This window comes from Amphibalanus amphitrite, unplaced genomic scaffold (genome assembly GCF_019059575.1).
Source record: "Amphibalanus amphitrite isolate SeventyFive unplaced genomic scaffold, NRLGWU_Aamphi_draft 000476F_arrow, whole genome shotgun sequence".
In the NCBI taxonomy this organism is placed as follows: domain Eukaryota; kingdom Metazoa; phylum Arthropoda; class Thecostraca; order Balanomorpha; family Balanidae; genus Amphibalanus; species Amphibalanus amphitrite.
The window spans coordinates 253,229-275,986 of NW_024881970.1; the positions used below are offsets into that span (position 1 = coordinate 253,229).

General features: G+C 48.6%; 2 protein-coding genes across 5 annotated transcripts; one reads left to right on the plus strand and one right to left on the minus strand.

Annotated features, from left to right (window-relative positions):
- Nucleotides 1–9,123: 9,123 nt before the first annotated feature.
- On the minus strand, nt 9,124–18,576 carry LOC122392247 (synaptophysin-like protein 2). 2 transcript variants are annotated; one of them, XM_043386912.1, is made up of 6 exons: nt 18,436–18,576; nt 14,400–14,489; nt 13,928–14,055; nt 13,412–13,613; nt 12,877–13,074; nt 9,124–12,319 (listed from the first exon to the last, which is right to left on the minus strand). In XM_043386912.1, the coding sequence occupies exons 2-6, from the start codon at nt 14,460–14,462 to the stop codon at nt 12,191–12,193; spliced, it is 720 nt and encodes a 239-aa protein (XP_043242847.1). In that variant the 5' UTR covers nt 14,463–14,489; nt 18,436–18,576; the 3' UTR covers nt 9,124–12,190. The 2 variants fall into 2 exon arrangements, with proteins under 2 accessions (XP_043242847.1, XP_043242848.1); XM_043386913.1 differs by lacking the exon at nt 18,436–18,576 and adding an exon at nt 18,127–18,146.
- A 152-nt stretch (nt 18,577–18,728) lies between these two features.
- On the plus strand, nt 18,729–22,680 carry LOC122392246 (MIT domain-containing protein 1-like). 3 transcript variants are annotated; one of them, XM_043386910.1, is made up of 6 exons: nt 18,764–18,780; nt 18,912–18,920; nt 19,186–19,322; nt 19,842–20,081; nt 21,481–21,680; nt 22,217–22,680. In XM_043386910.1, exons 3-6 carry the CDS (start codon nt 19,194–19,196, stop codon nt 22,365–22,367), a joined length of 720 nt encoding a protein of 239 aa, XP_043242845.1. In that variant the 5' UTR covers nt 18,764–18,780; nt 18,912–18,920; nt 19,186–19,193; the 3' UTR covers nt 22,368–22,680. The 3 variants fall into 3 exon arrangements, with proteins under 3 accessions (XP_043242846.1, XP_043242845.1, XP_043242844.1); XM_043386911.1 differs by lacking the exon at nt 18,912–18,920 and having other exon boundaries at nt 18,729–18,780; XM_043386909.1 differs by lacking the exons at nt 18,764–18,780; nt 18,912–18,920 and adding an exon at nt 18,967–19,047.
- Nucleotides 22,681–22,758: the final 78 nt, after the last annotated feature.

The following is a 22,758-nucleotide window of genomic DNA, read 5'->3' on the forward strand; positions in this document are numbered from 1 at the left end:
TAAACGAATCCTCAAACACGCCTTAAAATTTCCTGCTCAAAAGCGCAAATCCCTTGGAACATTTCAGTTGTGCTAATATTCGTCCTTGTATGGTCTCTCAACCTTCAAATGGTATTACGTCCTACCCAAACCGCCTCATCATACCATGTTAGTGATATCACGATACCGAAAGAACGGGCGCTGGATTTTCCGGCCCCGGAACCACAGCTGACAGCGCGGTCAGGCTCCTGGAAAACGCACCCCTGCATTCTATTTTATTGACTCCATGAAGATGGCATAACGATTTCGTTTATGCATATCGAGGACGGCGCGTAATCTATCTTTGCCATCTGAGAAGCGCTCAAAGACAACGGTTGGAGCAGCGGTGAGTCAGCTCGGCACACGCGGCAGTGTGTCGAGTCAGTGCGTCATACTCCGGAGGACAGGGTGCGGTGTCAGGACCGCGGGGGAGGACGGAGGAAGCGTCACTCCTCCCCGGGTCAGAATAGGGAGCCGGGGTCGGATACAGGTCAGCCGCCGCCAGCGGCCGCTGCCCTACTCGGAACTGTTACCCAATAATGCTACCCAATAATGCTAATAAATAATGTTACCCAAGGAGAGTCACGGGAGATCGCTGGCCATGGTCGTATCAGTCATCGTGGGGAGACGGCCACCCACTACACGAGTTTACTTCCCGACAGCCGCATCAGTCTGCACTTGGTAGTCACATAAAACCACAGGTTTTGTATCAGCTATTCATCAGGCAGCCACTAACGTCCCTTCATTATCCGTGCAGCTGCCGACTGATTCAAATTGAGATTAATGAAGCATGGCTACCAATATCAACGGTAGTCATATCAGCACACATAAAGCTAATCAAAGGCAAGAATCGCCAATCCCTACAACCATCCACCACCTCTCAATATACAACACAGATGAGCGATTCTCAAAAGTGCGTAGGCGATCAAATTGATCGATGCTGCATAACAGCACCAAAAAAGTCGGACCATAAAGGATGCAGTTGAATATTGATCAGCTACCGCGATTCCCAGAAGTGTGCGCGTACATACAACGAGCCGATCCGCGCGGCACGTTAGAATGATGATTGATTATGTTTCGGGATGTCGCCTTATAGCCTTCCGGCGTCGAGTCTTCAGGCGCGTAATCCTTCAGCCCACACGCAGTGATTCGTTGGATGATTCATCCGAAGGAGGGAGTAGGCAGCCTTGCGCATCTAATGAGCTAACTAGTCCTTTTTTGACGTCGCGACAAATAAATACATTTGCCGATTTAACCCTATTAGTGGCAGGGGGGGGGAGGGTTGTTTTTATCCACCCCTCAGGTTTTTCGGGAATATCTCCGAAACCGCTGAAGCTACGATGCTGAAATTTTCTGACTTTTCCTAAAACTAAATTGGGCACATTCCCTGAAAATTTCAAGTTCATAACTTTACCAGGGGCGGCTCCAGAGCACTGGGAATTGGGGGGTCCTATTCGTGAAGCGAGTCATTTGGGCGAAGATCACGATGCTGCACCAGTTTTACGAACAGTGAATGAAAGGTATCATGTGATAACATATACAAAGTTATTGTGCATCCTCTTTTGACACGTTTTTGCTATAATAGGCGGATCCAGGCGTCCAAAAAGGGGGGTTATTTTTTACCTCCCAACATAGGTGCCCTGACACCGCCTATGCATGACCAATACAATTTTAGTCGTTCTCTCATAAGAAAATTGTAACATAACAAGACCGTTGCCACCCTTTTTAAAAACAGTACCAACAAAAACCTTATTTACTATACTTTTTGTGTACCCCCAATATCAATGATCTGTATCCGCCTATGATTTTTGAAAATGCATATTTTTAGGATTCATGTGAATTCCTGGTTCATTCTCTATCGATCGGCAAAAGTTGCGTTAAGATTGGTTCAGAAACCTGGCCGTGATAAACAGTCTAAAATGTATCTGCAATTTGCCCGTTTTTACCCCCCTCTACCCCCCTATTGACATTTTTTTTTTAGAAATGTAGATCTCGTTGAGCCAAATCGAATGCCGTTTGAATTTTGAAAATCGGCCGGTTAGATCTCGAGATATGAAGGGGGGGTCGTAAACAGCCCCCCCTGCCACTAATATGGGGTAGCCAGGAGCCTGCCACTAATAGGGTTAAAACTCATCTGGAAAAGAAATGCATCAACTATGCACTTGGAGACGCTTAGCAATAAACATATGTTCTTCTCAAGCTCCTATGCTTTCATAAAACTACCATCTCTGTTACCTAACATCTAAATTAGATGTTCGGTAGTATATATGTGAGTGGAGTATGCTGCCGAGCGATCGGTGCTATATGCTTAGCAAGCGTTACAGTCGCTAGCGACTGGTGCTACATGCTTAGCCAGCGTTGCAGTCGCCAGCGACTGTAGCTCAACACAAGCCAATAACACCATATGTGTAAACGGGGTGCGTCACACGGAACAGGCAATACCGCATCAGGTACCGACCAATCAACAATCACAAAATAGATATGCATAGCTGCCAAAACCAAAATTCAATAGAAAAAGAACTATCCAATCGGAACCAGCCGACTGTTTCATCATCGATGACTGACAAAGCGCTGACTGTTCATTACACTTAGGTGGTCAATCAGCGAGCCACCAGGAACGCAGAGATAAACTGACCAGGCAGAGATGCGCGGAACACGCGGAGGTAGAAAAGAAATTGTCATCAAATATAAGGTCCTGTTTTGAGTTAATTACAAATCGATACACGAATACACAAAAATAACTGGAGAAGGCGGACGAAACAGGACCAAACAGAACATAGGGCACGAAACAGGAGGACGCATGGAGAGAAATACCTATAGACAGAACTGAGCGCGAAAGCCGCGGGTCGTCGGCCGCCGTCATCTCCTCCTCGGTATCTCCTCAGACTCACGGGGCAAGACGCTCGTTAAGCACAATCAACACATGCCGAAATAGGCAAATTATGTTCGTGTCACAAACATATTTCACCTCAAGCAAAAACAAACAGGAACTCCTTCAAATCCTCGATCATTCGACACCAGCATCAGGAGATGGCTAATGAGGAATCCCGGCGGAGGTGCGGCGCCTTTTGGCATCCTGGCATCATTAGAGGCTGCGGTACGCGCCGGCGCCGGGTCAAGGGTGGCGGAATCGACGCGCGCGCGCCGCTCGGCGCTGACCACGAGCCACGGGGGATGATTGGACACGCGCCGCACAAAGCAGTGCCATTCATCTCGAACAGTCGGCCGACGCCGGCAGCCAGGCACCAGACAATGATGGACTGTCGGCTACGTGACAAATATGTGGGGATTTCTGCTGTTCCCTTTGCTGATTAGGGGAAACACGCCCGGGAAACTAATTAGCCACGTAATTATGGTCATGGAAGAGAATAGAAGAAACATAAATCTCAGTAACCACCAACACAACAACTCGGTTAGCATTTTATTCCAATTTATCAAGTGCGCCAGCATTTCACTAACAAGACACAAAAGCTCCATTGAGCTACAGTGGGTCACGATTGTTCAGGGGCTTCGTTTACTGAATGCTATGCATTGCGAACGGTATTTATTGCGTTGTACGTGATTCCAGAAATTGATTAATATCACTTCTACGATTCGATCCTAATATTACACTAATGTAATTTGACCACAAATAAGCGTCTTGTCATAGTCTTGTCTTGAAGTCATGTCATAAATGTCATAACAAATAATAGTCTTGTGTGTCAAAGAATAGACCTCATCCAGAAATTTGCATCAAATGCAGAGCAAAAGCTTCATTTACCAATCCATCATGCCCCTTCAAAGGGCACAACTCCTCCGATGACCCTCTTCTAAGGGCTGCCAGCTTAGCCCTAGTTCTATAACGTTCAGGTGTGTAGTTCTCGCCGTCCACCCTGACCCGAGGAGGCATGGACTCACCCACAGTACAAAGGCGACTCAGTCACCAGGGTCGCCTTCTCTCCCATCCCAGTCCGTCGGTCGGCGGACTGGTCACAAGGTCGGGGCGGCGCGCACAAAACACGACGGGGCAGCCGGCGCGGTCAGCGGCGTCAGAGGTCGGCCGGCAGCGCGGTCACGGACCGAGGACGACTCACACTCCCGGTCACGACGCCAGAGGCATGACGCGGAAGCTGTGGCAGTCCCAACCGCGCTGAATGGTTGTCAAAACACCGACGATTTTGCTATGTTGTGGCGATGACAGATGGTGGGATGAGATAGAGCGATCAAACAATCCATATCTTTGTTATTTGGATGAAAGATCACACATAATTGAAAATGTGGGAAGACGAGACCGCGCCCTTTGTTTGTAATGTTGCGTATGCAAATCAGACAGGGCTAGGGAGAGCGCATCTTCGCTCTTGAAAAATAGAACACCTTGCAAACCAGGCTCAGTGGACAACGATTAAATAAACATGTAAAAATGCTAAGCTGTGCGAGCACCTTGTGCAATCGCAGATGTAGCCGTCACCACCCGATCAAGAACGTCTACGTGGTCAAAATGGGTGCGTGACGACAGCAGCGCAGTGCGTTCAACAAAACACAGTGTTCATTTACGAATGACAGCACTGAATCGGAACATTCGTTATGCATACGAGATAATACGAACAATGAATACGAGATTCATTGAATCAGTCATCAAAAGTAGACGACGACAGAGGCAATATTCCCGCAAATCCCGCCGCAAACCACGCAAACAGAGAATTTCTATGAACAAAACATCGGCCGGCCTCTGATCTCAGAAGAAAGCGGGATATTTCACGGTGCCCCTATTGAAATCGTCACTGGGCACAAGGTGGCCGGTGAGCGTTGACGGATGGCCGGTGAATCCTAGCCGTTGGTCAGTGACCTGTGGCCGCTGAAAGGTGATGACTGATCGTCACCCAGTTACCGAGGAGGAAAGGGCGACTCAATTAAAAAGTGCTGATGCAGTTGCCAGCCGGTCCCTTTGACCGGGAGCCGTCCCCGGCCGGTCAGCGCATAACGCTGGTCTGATGAAACACATCCGCTGCAGATCCACTCCTCCATGGAGACAGAGCCTTCCTTAGCAGCAGCTGCGGAGACGAAATACTGAAACTACGACTGTAACAGCGACTACTGGCAGCATAACAAGCGGCCAGAATGTTTGCTGCGGATAAGGAACTACAATTGGGAACCGATAAACTGAACTTACCATTGGATTTTGTCAGGGAACTGAAACTGAAGTATCTAAATGAATAAATTAGTTTTTAAAGAGGGCAAAACTTCCAGAATACCCTTCACTGATGGGTAATACACTTCAGAATATCAATTAGTCTTCAGAATACATTCCTTTGGCGGTGGGCATCTACGACTCATATAGGTAAGGCAGAATGACGCTCTTCTGGCAACAAGTAAATACTGGGATAAAACATTACCGAGTCAAGACGAATGAGGTTGCCATAAAACCTTTTTTAAAATCTTTTTACATCAAGCAGGCTGCTCAAGAAATGCTTTCCAAATACCATGAACCATATACCCACCTACAACAAAATGAAATCATTATCTGTGAGCTTGATAACATAACTTATTTACATATCAGCGAAGAAACTTCATCCTAAGTACATATCTCATCCTAAACAAAAACTTACACAGGACAAATGCGAGGCCATGCAAGGCTACATCTTCCCAGCTCGGTTGGCACACGAAGACCTTCAACTCGAGCAAGGTGCTAATGACCACCCAAGCAGCGTACATCCACAGCGTGAGTGTGATCTCATTGTGTGCTTGGTGGGATACGCCAATATTGAGTGTTTGACTTCTGTCCCGATTATGAACGACGATGTGACGCTTCAGAAATCCTGGAAGCGGCGGTCGCCACGGGCAAGAGCGTGATACTTGCCTCAGTAATCGCATACACCTCGAATCATAATCAATTGCATCAGAAAATGGCGTCCTGGATGTAACACTGACGCAAGTTCCCTGCGCCCTGCATGCACGATTACATCCTAAGAAACCGCTCCCAAAATGTGACCTTCATGCATCAATTGAACCACAACTCCCGATAGTGATACGGTCACGTGGTAATTCAAAGCATACCAAATGAGTTGATTGAATGCTAATTACGATTCCAGCTCGCAGAATCCGAATAGCCCTAGGCAGGCAGAATTATCCAGAAGCAAGAGCGGCGTCGCCGTCCGCAGCAAGACAAGACCCGTCCATTACGCATAAGCGCATGCATGATGGAAGGGCGTGCTCGCTGCCCTGAGAAAACCTGACAGGCGACATATATCGGAATATGTGTCGCCCACTGCATCAAGCTGCCCGCCGGTGACAGAAGGGCGGGTCACTGCGGACGGGTCACCTGCCGGTCACTGACACAGGCAGGTGCGCAGGGTCGCTAGGTGTCCGGTCGCTGGGGAAGGCAAGTTACAAGACATATAGGGTGACGCAGGGACTCAGTGATGGGCAGCCAGGGCGGATAGGAGCCGCATAGCATAATGAAAGGCAGCTGGGCGCACTTGTGCGGAACTCCTCAAAGGCAGCTATGTAACAACCCACTTCACTTCACTTCGGCACTTAACCCGCGCCCTGCTGGGGGGGGGGGTGTTTGAACACCCCCCCTTGTGGTTTTTCGCAAATATCTCAAAAACGGCGGCGCGGAGCGCCGCTGTTTTTGGTACATCTTATCGCACATCAATTCTACACATGTTATGAAAATTTCAGACCAAGGTCATTCAAGGTCAGGTCACCAGGTCACTTGAAGTGACCTCACCTCATAAAAAGTTTCAATGTCTGTCATAGCTACACCGAGTGACCGATCGCTTTGAAACTTTCAGCGATTGCTAAGAGCAATAGCATGTACAAAATGTTTATCTCAGAATTTTGATATCGATGACCTAAGGTCAGGTCAATTTTGCGACCTCCCCATTATAAGTCAATGGGAGAAAATTGAAATGCGCCTCTTTTGGACAAAAGACATTATAAACACTCCCAAACACCGAATTACAAGTGGTTTAGACACACTGAACATAAAAATGGTGTCCGTGACCCTTGTTTATGCCCTGAGGTCATCTTAGGTCACGAATGGTATCTAACAGTTTTTCGCAAATAACTTTTGATAGACGCATGCTAGAGCGACGAAAACGCCTTAGATATGTTCAGCTCGACGATACGGATCGACTGATATGCAACATGACCCTTTCCGGTCAGGTCATGACCTTGACCTGAGGTCAAATTTTCAAGTTGACCTTTCAAGGTCAACTTATAGTTCATTCGATGCGTCTTGACGAGAGGAACACAATGCCGGTAAAAGTAAGCTCGTGCAAGGCTTGGGTAAAAAGTTATTGCAGAAAAACTGTTTCCGAAAAAATCGGCTATTTTTGCAATTTTTGCCCCCTGCAGGCAAAACCGTTGACGCTAGGTCAAATCTGAGAGGATTACTCAGAAAGGGCTTTAATAGGGCTATCGAATGCACTTTCCCGCGGCGCTGTAGCTCTATTGGTTCTCGAGTTATGCGTTGGCTTCTTGGAAATTTTCGACATTCGACCTGGAAATCGGCGAAATTTTGCCTTCAATGACCTCTGGTGACCTGACCTTTGTCCTGACCAAAAAATTGACCGAAGTGATTTCGTCATTATTTTTGACGCTCTTTCGAACGCCGCCTTTCGCGTATCGCTACGTGGCCCAGGAGCCGAGTTACAAGGGGGGGGTGTTCAAACACCCCCCCCCCCCCCAGCAGGGCGTGGAAATCCAGGACCCCCAGCCGGGCGCGGGTTAAGACTGAAACCCGCTTCCAGCACTTGCACCTAAATGGAATGCAACTCTAAATTTTCATTTTGCACGTAGCGTGTATGTGATGAATACCCGGCGTTATAGGTGATCGCCTCTCATATTGCTATAAGGAGCGAGCAAATGCCTTGCCGTTTCTCATCGTTCGTTTCAGCCGAAACAGCTTAGAAAATAGCCTTTCAGACTCCATAGCCTAGCCAGTCTCTGTGCGTCAGCTGTCTCATCTCCAGTGCCACTGAGGACCCACTGACGCGCGGTGAGGCGCGTACACCGCCCGGTCGACTCGACCTCGTGTTCCGGAGGGCCGAGGGGGCGGCAGCCCGGTGTTTGGACGGTTCCGGGCGACCCGGCCCGGAATGTGCCGGTCGGTCGGCCGCACAACAGACGCATCCAGAGGCCGGCCTTGGACCGTCGGCAGTGATACGGCTACCGTGACGGTGATGGTCTCCACAATCCAACGAACCCCACAGGTTAAATCACAGTCAGTCCGTCAAACCTCATATGCCAGGTCAGATCAGTGTCTCCACAGTCCGCAGAACCCCACATGTCAGAGCACAGTCTCCCGCGGTCAGCTGAGCCTCACAGGTCAGATCACAGTCTCCACAGTGTCGGGGTTCCAAAGCCCAGTAGTTTGCATAGTCCAGTCGGCCCGCACAGCTCCCTAGGTCCCACAAGACGGCAATTCACTTCTGTTGGTCGGGACGGTCCAGCATGCAACAACAGTTCTTATGCAGTATGATGGTTTCAGAAGTCTCGGTTGTCCCTATCACTACAGTTCCCTCAGACCCTACGGGCACCACATTCCAGCTATCTTCACGGCTCACAGTCCGGATGTCGACTCAGTATAGTGATACTCGACAGAACGGAGGTTTCCAGCTCCCACAGTCCTCAGTCTCACAGTCCCGTCCCCACACATCATGCGTCATGTCACGTCATGCTTCAACGATATCACTGAGAGGTGACAAACAGCGCCGGCCAGGGGCATGACCTCGCCCGGTCCCGGGGCGTGACCTCGCCCGGTCCCGGAGCAGCGCACTGTTCACAGGCGCCGGGCCCGACGACAGGCTCTGCTATCCGTCACACACCCCGGAGTTTGGACGGCCTCGCCGCACAAAGGATGAGAGCTGGTGTGACGATCGATTTGGGAGAAAAGCACAATGCAAGGAGTCACCGATACTACCTGGAAACAGTAAACGTCGCCGAAAGCAGCAAGCAGATATCTAGCAACGCTTAAAACATGTGTAGTAGCCATTGAACTTTAATCAGCCACTCTTCCTGAGTACCAATGGAGGTGCTCTGAAATCCGCCTAGCGTTTATGATAAACTACTTGTTTACTAATACAAAGCGGAACTCCCGATCCCAATAATGACACACTCGTGCACATGTGATATATGTATTTGTCTGATTGGTCCATCTAAGGCACACGGCTAACTATCGCCCAGGCAAGACCAGCATTTGAACCCTGGAACAGCTTCATAGCACGGGTGCCTTCCGATAAGCGAACGGGGATGACACACACGTTAATGACAGCACCTCTGGAAGGAAGGCAGAGGCCCGTGACGTCGGTTTAGCATCGACAAAGACTTCGGTGGAGGTCCTTCGGGACCGGCACTGCATGGTGTGGCCACGCCACAAGACCATGCTACAGACCAAAGGTCACTTACTGTGCCGCATACGCCAGGCTATATGGTACAGCAGACACAAGTCAGAAAATACGGCCATGATGCGGCAAACTGAGAGGAATGTATGGAAACCGGACGAAGACGCGAGACGGAGAAACAGCTGGAGATGGAAAGGAAGGACCAGTGATGCAAAATGGAATGGAGTCGCCGACTCAAAAATGACACAAACGCCCAAAAAGAATAGCCGTGAGTTGGTGAACTGTTCAATCATAAACCTGAAAAGCGATGTCTTCGATAAACAATGGCGAACAGCTGGGTGATAAAAGTAAAGCATGTTTTCAATACAGAAAGCCATAATCTTTTCGAGCATTTACCGGAATGAATCATCTCTAGCATTAAGTGATTGGGCCGTGAATATCCACCTCATGGAATGTGCCAAGCCACGACGCCGCCATTTCGAAGTGCCGATGTCCACCCAAAGTAAGCACAAAGGACGGAACAATACCAGTATTAAGACGGCACGCATTATCCGCACGCAGAGTATACAGACAGACACACACGCAAACACACTGTCGGGCAGCGGACGCAGCTGCCACTAATAGGACAGATTGCACCGATCACGACCGCATCACTTTCGCGACCGACGCGACCGATCACCTTCACACCGAATATAACTAAACAATTATAAACAATCACGACAAATCGGGGCGAAGCTGAGTGGTTACATGATACACCGATCACTCGTCCAGTCGGCTGCAGATTATGAGGTGTACCTCACCGACTGTTACTGTGTGCTTCATGGCGCGCCTAATGTTATTTTGGGCCCAGTCCACGCTCACTGGGCCACTCGGGCCCACGGTTTATCCAGTACCCGGCCTCTGCACACTACGCAAGGCGTATGGCCAAACCGGGAGCTGCGACAAGAAACCTCAGCAACTGACTCGCGCGATGCCTTCGCATCGGCAATGCCCCACAAGGCCGGAACAGCTAACTGGTCTTAAGATGTACGAAAACGGTTTGATATAAATTCAAAGGCAAATAAATGTTTGGCAGCGCAATGGAATTGCCCATTCCAGGTCCCACTCCATCCCCAAAGATAATCAGGCGGTGTATCTCGGATGAAAAGTGTACGCGATTATTCGTATGAAGAGCTGAATGGCATGCCATTTAACCCGCGCCCTGCTGGGGGGGGTGTTTGAACACCCCCCCTTGTGGTTTTTCGCGAATATCTCAAAAACGGCGGCGCGGAGCGCCGCCGTTTTTGGTACACCTTATCATACATCAATTCTACACATGTTGTGAAAATTTCAGACCAAGGTCATTCAAGGTCAGGTCACCAGGTCACTTGAAGTGACCTCACCTCATAAAAAGTTTCAATGTCTGTCATAGCTACACCGAGTGACCGATCGCTTTGAAACTTTCAGCGATTGCTAAGAGCAATAGCATGTACAAAATGTATATCTCAGAATTTTGATATCGATGACCTAAGGTCAGGTCAATTTTGCGACCTCCCCATTATAAGTCAATGGGAGAAAATTGAAATGCGCCTCCTTTGGACGAAAGACATTATGAACACTCCCAAACACTGAATTACAAGTGGTTTAGACACACTGAACATGAAAATGGTGTCTGTGACCCCTGTTTATGCCCTGAGGTCATCTTAGGTCACGAATGGTATCTAACAGTTTTTCGCAAATAACTTTTGATACACGCATGCTAGAGCGATGAAAACGCCTTAGCTGTGTTCAGCTCGACGATACGGATCGACTGATATGCAACATGACCCTTTCCGGTCAGGTCATGACCTTGACCTGAGGTCAAATTTTCAAGTTGACCTTTCAAGGTCAAGTTATAGTTCATTCGATGCGTCTTGACGAGAGGAACACGATACCGGTAAAAGTAAGCTCGTACATGGCTTGGGTCAAAAGTTATTGCAGAAAAACTGTTTCCGAAAAAAATCGGCTATTTTTGCAGTTTTTGCCCCCTGCAGGCAAAACCGTTGACGTTAGGTCAAATCTGAGAGAATTACTCAGAAAGGGCGTTAATAGAGCTATCGAATGCGCTTTTCCGCGGCGCTGTAGCTCTATTGGTTCCCGAGTTATGTGTTGGCTTCTTGGAAATTGTCGACATTCGACCTGGAAATCGGCGAAATTTTGCCTTCAATGACCTCTGGTGACCTGACCTTTGACCTGACCAAAAAATTGACCGAAGTGATTTCGTCATTATTTTTTACGCTCTTTCGAACGCCGCCTTCCGCGTATCGCTACGTGGCCCAGGAGCCGAGTTAGAAGGGGGGGGTGTTCAAACACCCCCCCCCCCCAGCAGGGCGTGGAAATCCAGGACCCCCAGCCGGGCGCGGGTTAATGGTCAGACATTGCTCTTAAGACCCTCTTTGTGCTTCGGACATTGATCAATGTTGAACCCAGTCTAATATATGATTATTTTTCTCGCATTTGGCAGTATTGATTGGAAGAGCACTTCTGGAAGAACACATAAGATTACAGAACATTTTCACATGACAAAAAAAAAAACTACGCATGAATTCTCGTGGCCAGAAAACATGGCCGATATTTTGATGATGAGTACAATATTTGCAGACACCACGGACCATCGCTTGGCAGTTGGCACGAGCAGAGGACTAGCTACCTGGCGCGGCGCGGCGGCTGGGGCGATCTCTGCCGGCTGGTCACCAGAGCCAGCCAGCGGCCGACCGCCGCCGCGCCAGACATGCAGCGCTACCTACGCAGGTACTGGCGATCTACGGGCGGGCGCGTGGCGCCACCTACCGGCCAGCATAGCCTCTCTGAGCCCGTCCGGAGCCCCACTAGGCATTGGCGGAGGGCGCGGGGGCCGCGGTGGTAGCGTTTTCCGGCCGCGCCCGGTACCACATCGTCTCCTTGAAGATGAACCACAGGTTGGCCGCCCACACGAACATATTCAGGAAGCCGAAACACTGTCGGAAAGGACAGAGAAGCGTTAAACTTTAGCAGGGTAGTAACAGCTGAAAGTTCACTGCCAGTCATGAGTGCCGACTGTCGAGTGAATGGCCTCCCTAGCGAACAATGGAGACGATAGCCGGCAAGCAACAAGTCACCGATAAGGAACGGAGAGCAAATAGGCGGGGTCAAACGCAAACACTCACTGGGCTGACTCGGCTTCGGTCGACACACGATTCATCGGTTATCGCACAAATATCTGCACTTGTGTTGCGACACCAAGCGAGATAGACACGTTACACTGTTAAAGGTTACAGCGATAGTGGTCCGCGAGTCCTAGATAGCCAACATTGTCCCGAAAACTTGCACGTCAATCACGGCGGCCTGAATGGAATCCACTAGGTAAAATAAGCTTCGACACTCCATAGCTCAAATTAGGTGCGACGGTCTGGCCTGTAGTCCACGCAAAGCACCACCAAAAAGCCAGCATGCGTCCCTACCGAAATATGACTATGCCCTCCCGACTCTCAAGCCCGTCCTCTCCAGCCGGCCGCTCCCCCTCCCAACAACTCACCAGCGAGGCGTTCAGTTTCCCGAACGACCCACGGTGGTCATCTCCGTTCACCGAGCACTGGACGCCGATCAGCTGGTCGCAGAGACGCGAGAGCGCCGGCTCCGGGTCGGAGCCGTCGGCCAGCGTCGACATGCCGGCCGCCCACGCCGCCGCCGCCACCAGCCAGAGGAACGCCAGAGCCGCGTGCAGCACAAAGTCCTGACAGCGACGGTGGATAAAGGTAGGAGACAGCGAATCACCGTCACAGGGGTAGATTTACTGGGTGTTATCGTAAACACAAAGAGAAAATGAACTCATAGAAACGATATATTACATTACAACGATACAACCATTAGCTAAAAGTTATAGACGTTAAGGCATTTACAACCGAAACTGCCCATTACACATGACCACCAGATTTTAATCGATGCTACAGATCAGACATCATCGGTCAAAAGCAGGATACAGCAGATAGAGGCAACCTTAGGATATGCAAAACAGAACTAAAGCCCACAGCCCCCTGTACTGCCATATCACCCACGGTCTTATAGCTCACCGCAGAGGGGATCAGGCGTCTGCCGATGTACATGTCGTGCAGCAGGACGTATCCGACCAGCGCCAGCACCGCGTACAACATGCAGATGACTCCGAGCGCCACGAAAAACTTGGCCTGGGGCGACACGTCGGTGGGGAAGTGGAAGCTGGCCGTCTGCGGCGGGCTGGAGCAGAGTGTCTGACGGATGAGCACCGCGTCCAGCCTGCCGACGGGGGGCCGAACGGGGGCTCAGTAACACAGAGTGGTATAGTCTGCAGTTCAAATGACGGTTAATTTGATGGTTGACAGTCATGGTGAAAGATGTACAAAGTTCTGATAATAAATTTCTCGTAATGGCAAAGAAGTTGGGAATGTTAGAAAAACCGTACATACGCAAAAATCAGTATGCATCAAATTTCACAACATATATTATCGATGCTCTTGAACAGAGAAGAATACACAACATCTCAGGTCAAGCTATCAGATGAACTAAAACCACCTGACCAAGAAATGCCCGCCGATTTTGATGCAACTCACGCGAACGGATACTCGACGGTATTTCTGACAACATCGTTCAGTCCGCCCTGGCAGTTCGGGACCGTGGCGTGGAACGTGAAGTAGGTGCTGAAGCTCACTGTGGTGGAAAATGCCAGGATCGCCAAAAGCTGTCAAAGTGATTCATGGTCAATGGTTGGTGCCTTGTATTGCATGATACTAGCAGGGTGCAGGTCACCGTACATGCCAGCTGCAGGTCACTCGCTGCATGCCAACTGTGAAAGGTGGTTATAAAACAATTTACATGCTTAATATGACTCATGCATAGTGCATTGCAAGGTCTGTGGAGCATGTAAGTTGACTGCAATCAGGCATCTCAAACATAACAACTTTTTCGTTTATAACTATTCCAGTTAATAGCAAAAAACAGAGCCTTGTGCAGGAAATCACACAGCTCACTGGAAGTAATGTAAAGCTAAATCTAGCAGCACAAGTCACATCAAAAGCCACTTACAAACTGCAGTATCTTTATAAAGCCACGGGGCTCTTTTAGAACTTCCACATGCACTTGAAGCATAATGACAGCGTGGGTGAGCTTGCAAGTCTGGAATAAAAACAGGCTGAGCTAACTAACACTATCAAACATTTTAACATCCATACATAAGTGAAATAGCTAAAAATAAAAGCTCATTCTCATAACAAAACTGAAAAGCTGAGAAGACCTTAGCATGGTTAATTAGGAAACATCTATTACACACATACACAAACATGAAATGAAATAAGCTTTTAGAGATCATTGAATGACATTTACAAAGAAAAAGAAAAAGAAACTTTCAAATGCAGCTGTCTTTGCATTGTGTGCAAAGCATATATGTAACAACAACATGTCTTGTGCCATAAACAAACATCAGCTGCAGAATATGTCATGTCATTCACAATCCAGGAATAGCATAGAGGGAGCTACCATGATAACAGCCTTATAGTTTTATAAAGGCCCAAGTCTGATGTGAACAAAGTGGCGATACTATACTTGTTCTGAGCTATTCCAAACAGTAATTTGACAAAGATGACATCAATTTCAGGGATGTAGATTAAGTGTGGACCAAGGTACTGGAGAGGCGGGGTGAAAACAATGGAAAAAAATAGCCACTGAGTTTGTAGTGTTGGTTATGCACTTGCCAAAGCTAAGACCATTCTGTCAGAATGGGTATACCTAAGAAAAAATGCTGCCCAGAAATTTTTAAGAAAGGGCCATCCCAGACTGGAGTTCAAGTTATGTTCCTACCAGAGGGGTGTTCACGGGCACCGCACACTGCTGCGTGCGGTGTGTGCGGAGCGTCCAGCAGGCGTGGGGGTAGGGGATGGGTAGGCGGCTCTGACGTCACGGCTGCGTGCGGTGGACGGTCCGCTGTGGCCAGTCCCGACCGGCCGCAGCGATCGCTGTGTGCGGTGACGGAAGGCTGACGTAGGGACGCAGTGGGCGGAGCTTGGAGGCTGTGTGCGGTCCGACCGCACACAGGGCCCGTGAACAGCCCTCAGAGCTGAACCCCCACTGGTTTCCTGAGGGCTGTTCACGGACCCTGTGTGCGGTCGGACCGCACACAGCCTCGGAGCTCCGCCCACTTCGTCCCTACGTCAGCCTTCCGTCACCGCACACAGCGATCGCTGTGGCCGGTCGGGACTGGCCACAGCGGACCGTCCACCGCACGCAGCCGTGACGTCAGAGCCGCCTACCCATCCCCTACCCCCACGCCTGCTGGACGCACCGCACACACCGCACGCAGCAGTGTGCGGTGCCCGTGAACACCCCTCTGGTAAACCAGCCATGACAACCTAGACAGAAAAAACCAGGCGCGTAACCACCACTGGGGACACTGGGGACCGGTCCCCATTAACTTTTGGGTTACTGGGGACCGTCCCCAGTAACACCGACGGCCTCCTCAATTTGCTTAAATAGCCAAAAAGCTGGAACAGCTACTCATTGGCCCAACAGACCGAGCAAGCCTGGACAAAGTTCGCAGTTCGTTAGAATGGTGGCCCGAGGAACTCGAGGTGGACAACTTGTCCAGTCAGCTGCGCGTGTTCCTGTCGGGAAGACAGGTCACGTGCCTCAAGCACACCAAGGAGGCCTTCCAAAGCCTGAGTCATGACGCCTGATCTCTCCTCCCACAAGTCGAGTAGCTGCTGAGGCAGCTAACGGTGTTGTCAGCAGCATCGGCTACCGCAGAGCAGTGTTCGCCACGGGCTGGGCCAGCCCAATGGGCCATGGGCTGGGCTGGGTCCACAAATATGAAGGACCGATGGGCAAATATGAAGGTGGATGGGCTGGGCCAATAACTGTAAAGTGGGCTCAGGGGCTCGCGACTAAGACAAAAACCGTAACTAGCCTATTACTGTGCGAGACTCAAAAACGAGTTAATAAAGCACGTATGCAATGTGCATTGGGCATGCTGCTCGCAAAAGATTGTTTCTTTGCTAACTTCGGATGACATAATACCTGTGTGGTGTCCACAATTTTTATCCATTCGTTTTTGACGGGCTGGGCCGGGCTGGGCTCTGCCACTTTTACCATGAATGGGTTCGGGCTGGGCCGGGCTGCGAGCCCATGGGCCTGGGCTGGGCTGGACTGGGATTTTGCGGCCCGTGGCGAACACTGCCGCAGAGCGAAGCTTCAGTGCCTTGCGTAGGCTGAAAACATGGATGCGGTCTACAATGAGCCAAAGGCGTCTGGACGGAGCGGCTATATACTGCATATGCACCGTGACCGCGTGCAGGTGCAGCCCACTGAGGTGGCTAAGGACTTTTTGGCTTTGAACGCGTCTCGCCGCCACACATTTTAACCCTCGCCCTGGCAGGGGAGGGGTCGATGCGACACCCCCCCCCCCCAAGTTTTTTTTTGCGATGCGCGCCGAACTATCAGTCGGGTCGTGCTGAAATTTTCTACAGCTCTGGGACATCTTTTCTCAAATTTGGTAAAAAGCAGTTCCGGGTCATGTCAGGTCACCGAGCTATGACGTCATAATAGGTATCACCTCTGACCGTTTTTGACAAAATCGTACCTACATACCGTAACTGGACGTGATCTCATCGACAAGAACGAAACTATTCCGTGTGATTTGTCAGAATTTGACTGGAAATGAATCTTCACATTGTATGTTGACCTTTCTAAGATCAACCAATGTAATGACCTCGCATGTTCACACGCTGACCTCCGTGATATGAGCTGTGTTTAGTGGGGTTTCTTGAGGTCCTGAACCCGAATCTGTGGTTCAGTTTCCCCTAAATGCCTTCACAACTGTTCCTTGACCTTTACAAGGTCAACCAAGGCCAATGACCTAGAATGAACTTCTGCCGGCGACCATCCCCGCCGGCAGCGGGCGTGACTTTTCGTGTTCCCGGGGAATACGTCACGCCAGTAATGACTGAAATGCAATCAACTTTACATCATTTTGTTGCTAATTCGTTGAAAGACACGGTCGTGAGAGTTTCATGTGGCTATCTTTCATAAATTCGCAAATAGGTACTGGCTAAGTAATTTGGAAGATTATAGCTTTTCCCTGAAATTTGACCATTGACCTGCCTGCCAAGCCGCGTTATGAAAAATGCGCTGCCAGTGCGAGGTTTAAGATCTTTTTAAAGATATATTTTATTCTTAATAATTTTCCACCCTTCCCACGTATCTCATCCCCACACCTGAAATATAATATTTGGTCTTCGCGGCCTTCCATGTGGTCCCCAGTAGCTTCAGACTCGTGGTTACGCGCCTGAAAAAAAACATGGTAAAAATGGGGATGATGGTGGGAACTGGGAGCACACTGGGATGGTTCTGACTCTGAGGATAGATAGGAAAGATGTCATCCATGTTGAATTTGCTAGGCTAAACTTTTCTATGGTAAAGAGAACCTTCAGGACCTCCAAAAATTATGAATTGGACGGCACTTATCCGCACCATAGCATGTGCCGGCTTTTGCAACATCTGCCTCACCAAAACTCAATCTTCTAGAGCCCTGTTTCATGGCTTGAAGCTACCTGGCATTACAGTAGTGCGGGAGCTGACATCTTCAATGGGAGGCCGGTGAAAACAGGGCGCCGGAGGGCATATTAGTCACGTGACATTTGGAACTTCTCCCCCTCCGTGGGCCTTCTTGGGGCCTTCTACATACTAAACGTCACGTGAATTTCACGAGTCTTGATCAAACCGCCCCAGGCGCCCTGTTTTCACCGTCGTCCCTTAAATGTACCTATGTCATGCGAATTGGGGCCCAACCCTGGCTTTTCACTAGCTCTCAAATATAAACTTTAACTATACCTACCTACCTACTAGGTTGATGATGCCACTAAGTACTGGAGCCAGTGGCCGACCCAGGGGAGGGCAAATAAGGCAATTACCCCTCCCAAACGGCATAATTTTAACATTACACCTATGTACCTACTGCCCCTACTTCAACCTACAGGTTGAGGTGTATTACATTTGCATAATAAGCTACAAAAGCCATAAAAAACATCCGTATCACAATCACATTCAAAATACCTATGTAATGGCATCTTACCAATGAAATACCGCTAATTGTTATCTCGTTGTTGTTGTTGTTGGAATAGGACGCGTACTAATTGTTATCTCTCCTCGACTTGGAAAGAAATGTGTGTATTTTAGTAGGCTTATGGCAGCCACGGTATCTCGCACATGACTCGTCTTACTGTTCAGCAGAAAGGCACTTTCTAAAAACCATCTGATGTTGCCAGGCAACCTGCAACAGCCGCAGTTCGTGAATGGTTTAAGCCAATTACCTTCAGCAATCGACGCTCCGATCGCACAAACCTTTTTTTCAGAATACGTTTTTGAACACTACCGCCGGGACGTTGATGAGTGGGCGGCAAGGCTATATAAACCAGGGGTATATCAAATATAAACCGATATAGAAATATAAACCGGGATACAGAACTTGACGGGATTGGGATTGGGATAGGGTTTTCTTGTTGCTTTTTGGGCAAATGCAGTTAATTAACAGCTAACAGTCTATTTTAGCTGATCCAGGTAAACACAAGTAATATGTCATTTATTTTCTGATTAGTTTTAGACAGATTAAGCTGTTTGCTTCAGATCCACGTGTGTTATGTGTGTTCAATTTGTCTCAGATTTGTTTTTGTTTCCATTCTGTCAGGTAGGTAGGCAACTGGTGGCATTTATTTGATCATGCAGGAGTATTTTTCGCCAGTATGTTGTAACTATTGTCTGAATCCTGGTTATGGTGATTGTGATTGCTCAGGCCTCAGATTGGCACATTGACCTGTTTTGGCAGGTTCAGTCATGGATGGATTGGAGGCCGCGGCTGTCTCTGTACTTAAGCGAGCAGTAGAGTTGGATACAAAACGCCGCTGGACAGAGTCAATGACATGTTATCAAGAAGGCCTCCACCTTCTGATGGAAGTTATAAAGGTCAGCTGACAGGTTATCTAAGGGCTTGTCATCATACTGCAGGCCGAAGGGCCTACCTAGGTTGTTCAGAGCTGGTTATTAAGTAGGTAATTTGTTCAGATGTGTGTACTGTGCATCATCATCATCATCAAATTATTGTCTTATCATCATGGATAATTTGGTACCTATAAGCACAACATATTGTTTTTGGACAAATACTTTGTGGAATACAAACCCACCCATCTACCCATTTATCTGTGAACCAATCCATAAAACTTTTTCTACATTTTCTTAGTCAATGGTAAGTTCTTATTTACTGCCTACAGCATTTTCTCTGACTTTGAACACTTGTCAAGTCACTTAAGTCATGCCCTGCTGAGGGTTTTACTTTCTTCATTCTTTCTTCACCAGTGGTGTTGTGGGTGCTTCAGCCAGCACTATGAGTCCCCAGCCTCTGTCACCCAGGCTGGTTGACATCCTTGTTAGTAACATACTCCTCAGTCTCAATGAACAAGCACAATGTCTGCTGATTGCCCACAGGGCCTACCAGAGGGTCCACGGCGCTCAGCGTTCCGCACCAAGGCCACAGAATACATGGACCGTGCCGAGAAACTTAAGACTCAAATCGAGGCAGAGAAGCGACTTGGCAAGTACCACGAGCAGTTACACATCGATGAGGACTCGACGGGTCACAGCTACGAGAGTGTGTTCGGCAGGTTCCTGGACAGCGCTGTTACCGTGGTCGAAGTTGAGGACCCCTACATCCGCGCCGTGCACCAGGTGCGCGGTAGGAGGGGTGGGAGAGGCACGCCAGTAAAAAGTCACATCTCGGAAGTGCGCAGCCGTGATGGAGTTATGCGCGTGAATTCACTAAGTGGGGGAGAGTGGGGTAATTTGGCCGCTTTTTTTTTTAGAAAACCATGTAACTTAAAATTGACGACACTTTTCTGCATTTTCTCAACGCTGGCAGGTGTCGCATTCATTTTACTTTACTGGACAGTGAACTTGAAATGATAGAGTAATTACTTATATTGAAATTGTGACGTATTACAAAGGTCTGCAAGGCGGCCAAATTGCCCCACTAGCAGGGTTATTTGGCCGGGGGTGTGGGGCTATTTGGCCGGTGTTAGTTTGCGGTCGGGATTTTTTGTTATATTGCGAGTCAGCTTCAGATTCAGCAATGACGTGTGTCCTATGACACATTCGCCGCATTTTGGAGGTTGACTCAGGGGTCACAAGGGTCAAAATAGCCAAATTAGCGGCTCTAGATGCGAAGACAGTTTTTTTACGAATAACTTTTGAAGTAATCAAGCTAGGCCAAAACTTCGAGTACCATCGTAATCCTCTCGTCAGTCCGCATCGAAACATATATATGATGACCTCGAGAAGTCAAGGTCAAAGGTTGACCTCAGGTCACGTTACCTCAGGTCGCTTGACCTCAAGGTCACGTGATTTCAAGGTCATCATGCATATCATTCGATGCGCCTTGCCGAGCTGAACAGAATGAGACCATTTGTGCGGCTGTACCATTTTTATGTAAGGATTTATTAGCAAAAAACGTTTGGTAACCTTTGATGACGTCACATGCTCTTACAGTTGACCAATTGGAAGTAAGGCATCAAAGTAGTCAAAGTTGGTCATGAATCATATCATTTATGGTACAATTGACCATAAAAAATTGGCCGTCCGAGCATAGTGACCATGAGCGCACCGGCCAAGTTGCCCCGCTAGTCCCGGCCAAATTACCCCATATTGCCATTCTGAAAATTTGTGCCTATAAAGTCATCACGACTATACGGAATTAGATGAAATTGCTCTTGGAACCGCTGAACACCCCCAAGAATGGCGCTATAATGTCTGAATTCGTTTTTAGCTCAAATACTACATGTTATACAACTTCGTAAACAGAAGTAAAAGTTACCATTTTCTAATGAAAATAACGTTTTATTAATTTTGAATAAAACTACGAGGGGCAAAGTTTTGGCATTTGTCCTAGAGTTATTTCTACCCATGACAAATGAATAGAGACCAGAATTATTTCACTCACTTTTATTAGACATCGTACAGGTGGGGGCGGCCAATTTACACCACCGGCCAAATTACCCCACTCTCCCCTGTCTAACAAGAAGGTACTAATTAGTAATTATCCGCCGTCTGATTGTCCTCCGTCTGTCCGCAGTGTTACAACTTTCTCCGGCTGTGTGAGCTGTGCGTGCGCAAGTGTCCGAGACTGCGTCAGATCACCCTGCTGACTGGCTCGGACCCGGGTGATGCCGACGTGCAGAGGGAGCGGCTGAACAAGATCGGAGCGTCCCTCTCTGAGCGCGGCGTCAAGCTGGCCATCACCTTCTCGGAGACGCTGCACGATCGGGAGATCAGGTCAGTGTGGCTACACCTCACGCTATACCGTGCCATGCACCCAAGACCATCTTAACCGTGTGTTTTATGAACAATCCACGTGGTTGTTGTAAATCGATCGAACGTCCGCGAATGTTGCGACTGTTGTGTGTAGACATGCTGTCTCGGTAACAATAAGGGACTCACTATGAAATGGCCGTCAGATGTCCCGATACGTTAGCGACATCATTGCTTGAACGCATTAAGTAAATAACCTGTCCAGTGCCAATCGAGCTGTGCCACACGCTTATCAACCGTGCGGTCGGCATCCGGATAATCAGGGATAATTTTCCGGGATCACCGGGATTATTCGATGTTTTAGGCTGACACCGTGTACAACGGACATGACAACGAGTAAAAGAGCCATTCGTGAAGCAAAAACAATATAAAAATGTGACTAATTGCATCGATGGTCCCTGCAATACCAAATTATTGCCGGTGATCCCGCATAATTTTCCCTCATTTTCCGGATGCTGAACGCACGCCAAATCAACAATGCTTCATCTTTCATTTTTCAGAATAAACAACGGGTGGATAATAAAGATCGGGCGCGGACTCAGTTACTTCAAGCCACCGGCCAGCAAGTTTTGCCTGGGGTACAACGACCTGGATCTACGGCCATGTCAAGAGACAACAGTGGATATAATACACAAGGCTGCATCTAAATAATGCCACGACGCTAGCAGCCAAGTGTGACGCCCTATGCTGTGATACTGATGACCATTAACCAGATGATGTTCAGACTCTTGTCATCGAGAGACAAACAATTTTGATGCATCGTGCATGCAACACTGGTGTGATTCATCTTGTGTTGACTATCGACGTGATTTTTATGCCCTGTTCTTGTAAGATAGTGATCGTTGCTTCGTGCTTTCAGATGTATTGTTACCCAAGCACAACTATCATCTGGTATGGCGTGACCAGACTGTTCTTCCAGCGTCGTATGCTGTGAATGAGCCCTGTAATACTATTTTAAAATGTTTAAGCGTTTTTCAAACGTCACCCGTGCCGCTTGGTGTGGGTAGTACAACGAAATGCACGACTGCCACGTGCAAATCCG

Excerpts from the sequence above, each read along its gene's own strand:
- LOC122392247 (XM_043386912.1), bottom strand. The coding sequence starts at position 14,462 with ATGCTTCAAGTGCATGTGGAAGTTCTAAAAGAGCCCCGTGGCTTTATA. Across the intron at positions 13,614-13,927 it reads ACCGTCGAGTATCCGTTCGC|GCTGGACGCGGTGCTCATCC; the intron begins GTGAGTTGCATC and ends CCCCGTCGGCAG. Across the intron at positions 12,320-12,876 it reads GGAAACTGAACGCCTCGCTG|TGTTTCGGCTTCCTGAATAT; the intron begins GTGAGTTGTTGG and ends CCTTTCCGACAG.
- LOC122392246 (XM_043386911.1), top strand. The coding sequence starts at position 19,194 with ATGGATGGATTGGAGGCCGCGGCTGTCTCTGTACTTAAGCGAGCAGTA. Across the intron at positions 19,323-19,841 it reads TTCTGATGGAAGTTATAAAG|GGCCTACCAGAGGGTCCACG; the intron begins GTCAGCTGACAG and ends GATTGCCCACAG. Across the intron at positions 20,082-21,480 it reads ACATCCGCGCCGTGCACCAG|TGTTACAACTTTCTCCGGCT; the intron begins GTGCGCGGTAGG and ends GTCTGTCCGCAG.